The sequence below is a fragment of the Macaca nemestrina genome, chromosome 10, assembly GCF_043159975.1.
Source record: "Macaca nemestrina isolate mMacNem1 chromosome 10, mMacNem.hap1, whole genome shotgun sequence".
NCBI classification, from domain to species: Eukaryota; Metazoa; Chordata; class Mammalia; order Primates; family Cercopithecidae; genus Macaca; species Macaca nemestrina.
Genome location: NC_092134.1, coordinates 114,514,977 through 114,525,688, shown reverse-complemented (window position 1 = coordinate 114,525,688; position 10,712 = coordinate 114,514,977). Strand labels below are relative to the sequence as shown.

Here is a 10,712-nt window from a genome sequence, read left to right as displayed (position 1 = left end):
ACCCTTATAGAAAAAGGCCTTCTCTTCCCATGAGTCTGTCATCCCCTCTTTTCCCTCAGGGTGCTGGGAGCCAGGCCACCCTCTAGTTCTAGGCCAATCTACTGTTACCACTCACTTGAATATACAGAAGAGAAGTTTTCTTCTTATTTGGCCTGCACACACCCTTCTGATTTCTGCCTATAACTAGGAGTTACGTTTTGCATCTATCCTTTCCCTATAGCTTTTTCTATGAGCCTCTCAGAGCCTATCTCACACATCTCTACCTTCTTTCCTGTTTCCTTTCCCTGTTACTTTTCACACTACTTAAGTACTCCAACAATTCACTCCTCTGCTCTTCAGTGAACACTCACCTATCAATCAGACTGGAATGAAGGTGGCTGTTCCTACACACAGCTGATACCGGTGTATATTAGTTAGACCTTTAGGAAAGCAATTTGGGAATATTTGTCTAAATCATTAAAAATCGGGTCAAATCCCTTTGGACCAGTAATTCCACCTCTAAGGAAGTATCTTAACTAATTAGACATGCACTGAAAATTACTAAACGAAGATAATCATTATTGCATTATTTATACTACTAAGCAATTAGAAATAACCTAGTTGTCAACAATGGGAAAAGAATAAAATGAACCCCAAATTTAGAAGCAGAAATAAAATGTACTAAAATGTTAACAGTGGTTAAGTCTGGATGTCTCTGGGGTTATCTCTGGTTATCTCTGAAGTACCAATGATTTTACTTTCTTCTTTTGCCCTTTTTACTTTTTACAATATGCATATTATTATATAATCAGAAAGAGATTATAAAAATGAAAGTTCCCATTCTTCCAGGCTGATTATTATATATTCCACTATAGTATTCTCCTTCGAGCATTCAAAATGCACATTTACCAGCCAAGGCACCTCTCTAGAGGTGTGTCCTTGGAGACAGCCATGCAGGATTTTCTCATATATACTTGAGAAGAGAAATCTAAGAGCTTGCTTGGGGTCCCTTACAATGAACAGCCAGTTTGGGAGGGGAGGAATTAAAGCCAAATGCCCTGAGGAGGAAGTCAGCCTGGTGTCAGCGAAGAGGATGAAGAGGATGTGGTTCCCAATTCTGCCATAAAATCCCTCTTGTCGTTATTGTCCTTACAGTGCCGAAGAAATGGCTCTCACACCCACAAATCTAAATAACGAGATGTCTCTGCCGATGAAGATGGACTGCCAGGAACAAGAGTTGACTGAGAAAAACAATAGCTTTTTCCAAAAGCTCAATGTGACTAAAAGTGTAATGCAGGAGTAAGTCAGAACTGAGCTTGCAGAAGCAGTTTCTAGGGTCCCAACTGCAGACATCTTTGGGCCAGTGGTATGCAAATGATGGGATTTCCAGGTTCAGGGTCTAGGTTGACAGTCTGCCCTATAATTTATCTAAATTTAAACTCATGAATATTTACTCTAGTAGGCCTTATGAGAAGCTAAAGGGGCCCGCAATCATAAACTGGGTAGATACCCATTAAAAAAAAAAGTTGTTTAGACTCTAATCTCAATTTGAGAAAACATGTGGATTGTTTTGTGGCTTCATTATCTTCACCTGCTAAAGATCTAAGCCATTTAAAATACTTTCTGGCATAGAGGGAGCACAAACAGTGGTATAAACACATATTTACATTTGCCAGTACATGTTAAAAAATGCATACTAATTTAGCTATGATTAACAACCTTTTTAACTAGAAAAACATTCTTAAGGTAAAAGATTTTCCAGGAATCCCTCATGTGGCAAGAAAGCTATTATGATATCAAAGATGTTCTTAAATGCATTTATAATTTATTGAAGATAGTAGTATATGCATTTGTAAACTTTGGGCAGTTTTTCATTTAATTTTTTTTCATATAAGCAATATTTATTCATTCTATATAAATCTGTATAGATTCCAGGATCCCTTTCTAAGCAGGATAGATGTGAAGTGACTCAATACCCCCTCAACCCTGAGAACACCTCCAGCCTCAGGGTTCAAATCCCATAGACTTGGAACTACTTTTACAGACACATATCACACATTTATTGTGACCCATTCGCAAGCGTACGAGAGAGAACACATAGGCTCTCCAGCAAAATATGAATAAGTGTGATATTAATTAATTAAGCAAAATATTAAACACTGTGGTAGGGAATAGGCAAAGACTATTAACACACTTATTTTAGAAAAGGAAATACAAATGAGTTTTATGCATATAGGCAAAGATACTCAACCTCACACATAAAATGAGACTAACACTAAATGAGATACCAGTTTAAACATACCAAGTTGGCAAAGATCAAAAACTTTAATAGCACATGGATTTAGACAAGGAGTTAGAAACAGGCACATTTTTGCTTGGAGTGAAAATTGATTCAACCTCTTTAAAGCATACTTTGTGAAAAATCTATCAAAATTTAGAATATACATATCTATTGACCTCGAAGTTTTACTTTTTGGGTTTTCCAATAGATATGCTGTACACATACACAACTACAACATATAGATGTGTAAGGATATTCATTCCAGCATTGTTTGTAATAGCAAATGATTGGAAACATTCTACATATCGGTTAATAAAAAAACTGATCGGAAAATTATTATACAGCCCCGCAATGGAATACTATATTGCCATTTTAAAAACGAAACAGCTCCGTATGTACTAATATGAAATGGACTCCAAAATAGGTTATTAAATAAGAAATTCAAAGTACTTTGATGTATACACAGAATGGAGTATATAAATATCCTCCCACGTATATTTTAAAGGGTCTATTCTGTACAATATATATACATGCAGACATGCAGACATAAACGTCTCTGCTTATTTATGCCTAGAATCTCTGTTGAAAATAAAGAAGCTAGTAAACATTGTGGGGAGGACAGCTGGGGGGTGGAGGTCAAGAGGGCGCTGTAGACCTACTCCTCTCCGCCATTTGAACCATATAATGTATTTAAACTCCACTTTTTAAAACAGGATATTAATTTACTTATTTGTTGATTTTGCACATTCATTTATACACATATATGCACAGAGCTGCAATTAGTTTGGAATTTGGAATCTCACTGTTAATTTATGGATTCAGCCAATTGTTATTTATCCAGCCCCTCTATTTCTACTTGTGAGATATACCATGCAAGGTGTTACTCACACAGAATAGAACTCAGTACGGGGATAGCAGGTGCTCCCTGGGGCTGGGAAAGATCTCAGTGTTCTCCATGTAGAAAGGAGTAGGGCAGGCCCAGGCTCTGGCCCAAAGGCATAATAACAGCCTCTGTTTGGATTATGTGGCTTGCAGTTTGCTAAAGGAAATTATCAAAGTGGACTACATCTTAGACCGATCAGATGACGAGGACGACATTTCCTCCGAAAACCCTCAAACTGACTTCCTTCACAAGGTAGACACTGAAAAATGGGTAAGAGAGACACTTAAATGACACAGTAGGTTGAAGAGAAGAACTTCACACCACATATCTCAAAGTGGTAAGAAAATATCTGAGGGTTTCCTTCTAACTGGTGCAGAACTTCAAAGTTTGAAATCAGGAGGGAGGCAGGGGATGGCCTTATTCCCACTGGATACTGCTGTTACCACATGAAGGACTTCCTAGCCTTCCCATGCAAAAAAAAAAAAAAAAAGTGAATTATATGTTATTTTTGTCCTTGGGAATTTATGAAATAACTGTGACATTTCTCACCTTCAAGCAAATCACCATATGACCAAATCACCATATGACCAAATCACCATATGACCATACCCCCTGCTCACAGATTATCTTCCAGTAGAATTCAGCTATTCACCCTTAATGCAGCCTCCAGGAGAGAATCCTTCTTCTTCAAGCTTCTGGGGCTCCAGGCCGTCAATGGCTTGTAGCTACATAACTCCTCGTCTCCTGTCTTCATCCTCACGTGGTCTTCTCTGTGTCTGTGTCTTCTCCTCTTCTGTCTCTCATTAGGATGTTTGTCATTGGATTTAGGAACCCATTCAAGTAATCCGAGATGATCTTATCTCAAGATTCTTAGTTACATCTGCAAAGACTCTTTTTCATAATATGCATGGGGTCCTAGTTCTGTATTAGGACATGGGCATTCCTTGTTTGGGGTCACCACTTAATTCTCTACACTCTATGACCTTGGGTAAGTCACTAAATACAAATGACCACATGAGAATGAAAATAAATAATGCATATGAAACTAATTTGTAAAGAGTTACATGAATGTTAGTTATTTCTATTGACTTGACCAGTAGTTTACACAGACATTTCAAAAAGAGACTGATCTATTCTCCCTCCTCCAAACTTTTCTCCTTCCAGTTTAAAAATAGTTCTGCTGAAATACAGGAAATTCAGATCAAACTTCTTCAGAGGACAGAAGAAACATTTCATAAATAGTTACTAAAGAAGTGTTCCAGGATAAATTATTGCCGATTTTTGCATGCAGAGACTTGAAATAGCAGAACATGTCTTGGGATGCTTTTTGAGAACAAGGCAAAGAATACAGAAACAAAAAAGTAAATTTTATTGATCAAACTCATAGAGTAGGGTTTTTCCCCCAAACTCTTTGATATGAAACAACTTAAGGTCAACTGAGAATTATGCAATGATTAACCATATTCCTACACCTGTGTTTAAAAATCTTTCACATTTCTCACATTGGCTTTATCTTTATGTATATAAATAGATGAAACTTTCTGAACCATTTAAAAGTAGGTCAAAGACAGCATGATACTTCATTCCTGTTTACTTCAGAAAGCATCTCTAAAAATAAAACTTTCTCTTACAAAATACTGTTATCACATCTGGGGAAATCAGCATTAATATAGTAATCTCAATTCTCTCAATATTCTAACTTCTTTAATTGTCCCCCAAATGTCTTTTACAGCCATATTTTTAAACCAGCATCCCCAAAAGATCTATGCAATATGTTTGGTTTTCATATCTCCTTAGACTCTTAATATGGAATAGTCCTGCCACTTTTTCTTTTTTATGACATTGATTTTTTTTAAAAGATCAGAGCAATCATCTAATTTGAGTGGAGTTTTGGAATCCATGGTCAGAAAGAATTCAATTACTCATCAGGACTGAAAAGAGCTCTCCCTGTACACACCGATTCTCTCCATGCCCCTGCCTCAGCCTTCCTCTGTAGACAGAGCAGAAGGGCATGTCTGCTTAGCTTACAGATGCATCAGAAAGCTCCAGTCTCAGAGAGGACTATGTGGTTGACCCCAGAGAAGGGGGATTGGGTAGGGCTGGAAGAACTACCACATCTTGTAGTAACCTTTTGTTCTGCTTTGCTTCCATCATCATCTTTACCAGGGTATGTTGGAGCTGGAGGCTAAGCCTGACCAGGACCTGGGTAAACAGGATAAGCAAGAAACAGATGTGGATGAGTACCCTCAAGCATCTACATCTCTGCAGTTTTCAAAGAAGAACCTCCTTGAATTGTAAGTCTTGACACATTGCAAGACAGAGCATTTAATAATGAGCATTTAATAATGTGTGGAGGGGAAAATGGAATTTAAGCAGAGAACTTAGGGAAAGTCTGGAAGATTTAAAATCCATACATGTCTTGAACCATAAAGCACTCCTGTGCATAGGTAACTACCTACATGATCTAGCAATAATGTGGAGTAAGGACATTTTAGGGATATAGACAGAGCATGGGAAAAAAGAAAGAGCAAACTCTTCTTTGAGACCTGAAATTAATATATATTTAAACCTTCTCAGATAATTTTCTAGATAGGAAAACCATAATTATCATTAAGAGTATGTTGTTAAGCCCTTGTGGGTCTTTTCCCTATTGTATACCTCTCCTCCCCCACCATGATGTAACCACTATCTTAATATCAATATTTAACATTCATTCCACACAATGAAATTAAAAATATATCTTTTTTATTAAATGTAAAATATGCTTTGTTTTATCGAGTCTTTAAAGATCTGTTAAAGTGGATATCAAATGAATACCAAAACTTATTTTCTTGAGGCCTGTGTACCCACCTGGCCCATTCTGGCCCAAGATCAACTTGCTATTCAAAGGAAGAACATTTCAGGCTATGGGAGTTTTTTCCCATTTCCTGCTTTGAAACTGATCACCATAACATTTCTGCAGGTGCCTGAAGGGCATGTTCCTCAAGCTAAACTACTGGAATGCAAAGATAGGTCTCCAGGTGAAAGAACTTAGAGCTGATTACATAGACAGAATGGACAAAATTGACAATATTATTTTTTAAAAATGTAACAGAAAACACAGTGAAGAGGTAATTGTAGGGTGTTGGGGTTGGTCATAAAATAGCAGAAAGTTTCATAGCTTTAAAAACTTAAGAAACTTTGGACTTAAGATGATAAAGTCTTTAGGACAAGAAGTCTTATTAGAAGCCAATGACACAAAATCTCAAAACTTAAATGCAAGTTATCTGAATCTTTGTTCTCTCATCTCTCAAGGATCTCTGTCCTACATTGTTTCTTTGAGTCTGTCAAAGGAAGGCCTTTAGGTCTCCAGTCATTCTTAAGGGATTATTCAGTATTGTCTAAGTCAACCAGCATGTCATAGAAAAAAATGTGAAGTATATTTGCTAACGTGTCTCTGAACTTAAGTGAAAAATTTTAAGATTAAACAAAAAGGATACAATTAATTGTTATTTATCTAGACACTGGTATAAAGAGAATGAGCTTTGGAGGCAAAGAAACCCAGGTTTGTTTCCTGATACTGACATTTTTGGGGTAAATTAACCAACCTTTTTAAAGCCTCAACTTTCTTCTTCTGTAAAAGGGAACTAAAAACAGCCACTTCACTGATTTATTGTGGGGAGTCAGTAAAATTCTGTATGTAAAGAACTTAACACAAGACTTGGTGTATAACAAACTATTAATGAATGGAAGCTATTCTTAGAAATAAATACCTCTGGCCTTCTGAACTTTCCTACCACATTCCAAACTGTTTCCTACCACAGGGCTACTCTTCTCCTAACTGTTTCCTTATCTTTCATTTGAACTCTCTTTACAGAGGCCTTCTTTTGACCATCTTGTCCAAAATGGGTCTTTTTTTTCCTTCCACAGCATTTATAATATTCTTTTTAGAAAGGATTCTGTGGTTTTATTGATTCAACACCATAAATTACATTTTAGAAATTAAGGTATAATTACATACAGTAAAATTATATTTTTAGCATACAGTTCTGCAAGTTTTGAAAAATGCATACAGTTGTGCAGTCACCAGAGTGAAGATATATCTTTTATCACTGCAAATCCCTCATGCTCTACTCTAGTTAACCACGCTCCCCAGGCCAAGCTGCTAGGAACCACTGATCTCTTCTCTATTCTATTATTTTGCCTTTTCCAAAATGTCACATAAATGGAATCATACAGTATGTAGTCTTTGAGTGTACCTTCTTTCTCTTGGAATAATGCATTTGAGTGTTATCCATGCCATTGGATGTATCAGTAGTTTCTTTTTATTGCTAGATAGTGTTCCATTATATAAATATACCACATTTTACCCATTCACCAATGGAAGAACATGTAAGATTTTGGGCAATTAAAAATAAAGATTCCATAAAACATTTATGTATAGGTTTTTGTGAGAGCATACATTTTTATTTTCCTTGGGTAAACAATCAGGAATGGGAATGCTGGGTTGTATCATAAGTGTATTATTTATATTTGTAAGAAACCGCTGAATGGTTTCAAAAAGGCTGTGGCATTTTGCATGTCTTCCAACGGTGTATGAGAGTTCCAGTTGCTCTACATCCTCACTAGCACTTGATATTATCAGCTTCTTTTTTACTGTAACCATTTATAGGTGTATGGTGGTATCTTATACCACCATACTTTGCAATTTGCATTTAGCTAATAACTATTAATATTTAGTATCTTTTCATGTGCTTATTTGCCATAGGTATACCTTCTTGGATGAAGTATCTGTTTATCTTTTGCTCATTTTAAAAACGGGGTTGCTCGGTTATTTGTTATTTATGGGTTGGTTGGTTCCTGCTTTTCTAGTTCCTTGAGGTACACTATTGGATTGTTTATTTGAAATCTTTCTACTTTTTGGATGTAGGTGTTTATTGCTGTAAACTTCCCTCTTTGTCTGGCTTTTGATGCCTCTGATAAATTGTGGTAGGTTGTTTGTTTTCATTTGTCTCAAGCAATTTTAATTTATTCCCTATTTCTTCCTTGACCCAGTGGTCATTCAGGAGCATGTTGTTTAATTTCCATACATTTCTATATTTTCCAAAGTTCCTCTTGGTATTGATTTCTAGTTTTATTCCAGTGTAATCTGAGAAGATACTTGATATGATTTCAATGTTTTAAAATTTGTTAAAACTTGTATTGTGACCTAACATATGGTCTATCCCAGAGAATGTTCCACTTGCTGATGAGAATAAGGTATATTCTGCAGCTGTTGCATTAAATATTCTGTAAATGTCTGTTAGATCAATTTTGTCCAAAGTGCAGTTTAAATCCAATGTTTCTTTGCTAATTTTTTTGCCTAGATGTTATGTCCAATGCTGTGAGTCTGGCATTAAAGTGCCCAACTGTTATTGTATTGAAGTCTGTCTCTCCCTTTAGATCTAGTAATACTTGCTTTATATATCTGGGTGCTCCAGTGTTGGATGCATATATATTTAGAATTGTTACATCCTCTTGTTAAATTGATCCTTTTATCATTATATAATACCCTCCTTTGTCTCTTTTTATAGTTTTTGACGTAAAGTCTATTCTAAGTATAGCCACTCCTGCTTGCTTTTGATCTCTATTTGCATGAAATATTTTTTCAATTTCTTCAATGTGTCTTTACAGTGAAGTGAGTTTCTTTTAGGCAGCATATAGTTGGCTCATTTAAAAAATCCATTCAACCACTCTATATCTTTTAAGTGGATAATTTAATCCATTTATATTCAAGGTTATTATTGATAAGTAAGGACTTATTCCTGTCATTTTGTTAATTGTTTTCTGGTTGTTTTGTATATCCTTATTTCTTTCTCTCTTATTGTTTATAATTGCAGTTTGATGGTTTTCTGTAGTGGTAATGTTTGACTTTTTTCTCTTTCTCATTTGTATATCTATTCTATCAGTGAATTTTATACTTTTTGAGTTTTCATATTTGTAGACTTTGTTCTTTCACTTCCAGATGTAGGATTTCTTTAAGCATTTCGTGTGGTGATGAATTATCTCAGTTTTTGCTGATCTGGGAACAACTTTATTTCTCTTCCATTTTTTGAAAGATGGTTTTGCTGGGTATGGTATTCTTGGCTGTCAGTTTTTTTTTTTTCTCTCAGCACTTTGAATATATCATCCCATTCTCTCGTTGCCTGTAAGGTTTCTGCTGAGAAACCTGCTGTTAGTCTGATGGAGATTCCCTTATATGTGACTTGACACTTTTCTTTTGCTGTTTTTAGAATTCTCTCTTTGTCTTTGATTTTGGCAGTTTGCATGTAATGAGCCTTGGGGATGACTTTTTTGATACAAATCTATTTGGGGTTCTTTATGTTTTCTGTATTTGAATGTCTATCTCTTGCAAGACTTTGGAAGTTTTTAGCTATTATTTCATTAAAATTTTTTTTAATGCCTTTGCCCACTTTTTCTCCTTCTGGAGCTCCTAATATCTAAATATTTGGTTTCCTTATGGTGTCTCATATGTCAGGCAGGGCTTTCTTCCTTTTTTTATTCTTTTCTTTTCTTTTTTTTTTTTTTTTTTTTTGCTGATTGTTGTATTTCAAAACACTTGTCTTTAAAGTTTAGAAAGTTTCCTTCTGCTTGATCTGGTCTATTATTTAAGCTCTTTATTGTACTTTTATTTCATTCATTGAATTCTTCAGTCTCAGAATTTGTTTGATTCAGATCATGAATTGTTTTCTTGACTTCTTTGTATTGCTTACCTGTGTTCTCTTATATCTCTCTGACTTTCTTTAGTATCAATATTTTGAATTCTTTTTCAGGCATTTCATAGTTTCCCTTTTCATTAGGATGTTACTGGAGAATTTCATAGGATGTAACTGGATGTTACTGCACTCCTTTGAAGATGTCATGTTTCCTTCCTTTTTCATGTTTCTTTGGTTCTTACATTGATATGTATGTATCTGGTGCAATAGTCAAATCTTCCAATTTTACGCATTGGCTTTCATAGGGAAAGATTAGTTTTTCCTAAAACTGTATTTATAGCATTAGTTGGGTAGGGTGCTTTGGCTTTGATTATTAGTGGGTGGGCATACTAGTGTAGCCTCTACATGATTTCTTTGGTTGTAATCAGCATCAGTGGTATCTGTAAGTTCCTCAGTGGCTTAGGCCATGCTTATTTGTGGAGGCTGTGGCAAACTTTACTGGGGACAGTTACCCTAGGCAGATTGGTCCTCAAGTGCCAGTGGTGGTGGCAGCAGGGTGGGAGTGCCCATCCTTAGGTCCCCATGCAGCATATATGTGCACCAGTGGTGGTGAGTCTGGGTGGGTCAGATCTTCGGCTTCTAGGCAGCTTGGTTGATTGCCGGCAGTGGCAGCAGTGGCTGAGAAGGTGGGTCCTCATGTCCCTGGGCAGTGTGTGTGGCACTGACTGTGGCAATAGTGGCAGCAAGCCAATCCTTGGATTCCCAGGTAGCATGTGCAGGGTACCAGCAGTGATGGCAGTGAGCTGGGTGGGCCAGTCCTTAGGCCCCTAAGAATCATGAATGGGTAGATACCAGTGATGATGGCAGCTGTAGGCTGGGCAGGCTGGTCCCTAAG

The 10,712-nt window shown here is 36.4% G+C and overlaps 1 protein-coding gene across 8 annotated transcripts in view; it reads left to right on the top strand.

The window, feature by feature from the left end:
* LOC105492168 (single-pass membrane protein with coiled-coil domains 2) overlaps positions 1-10,712 on the top strand; it is a 79,596-nt gene that overhangs the window by 45,048 nt on the left and 23,836 nt on the right. For 3 of the 8 annotated variants that reach the window (XM_011759161.3, XM_011759158.3, XM_011759160.3), the window contains exons 2-4: positions 1,135-1,278; positions 3,296-3,413; positions 5,310-5,437. In XM_011759161.3, the coding sequence (XP_011757463.2) occupies positions 1,145-1,278; positions 3,296-3,413; positions 5,310-5,437 (380 nt within the window). In that variant the 5' untranslated portion in view covers positions 1,135-1,144. Of the gene's footprint in view, positions 1-1,134; positions 1,279-3,295; positions 3,481-4,307; positions 4,505-5,309; positions 5,438-10,712 lie in introns of all 8 variants that reach the window. The other 5 variants (XM_011759162.3, XM_071072000.1, XM_071072001.1 and 2 more) reach the window with 5 other exon arrangements.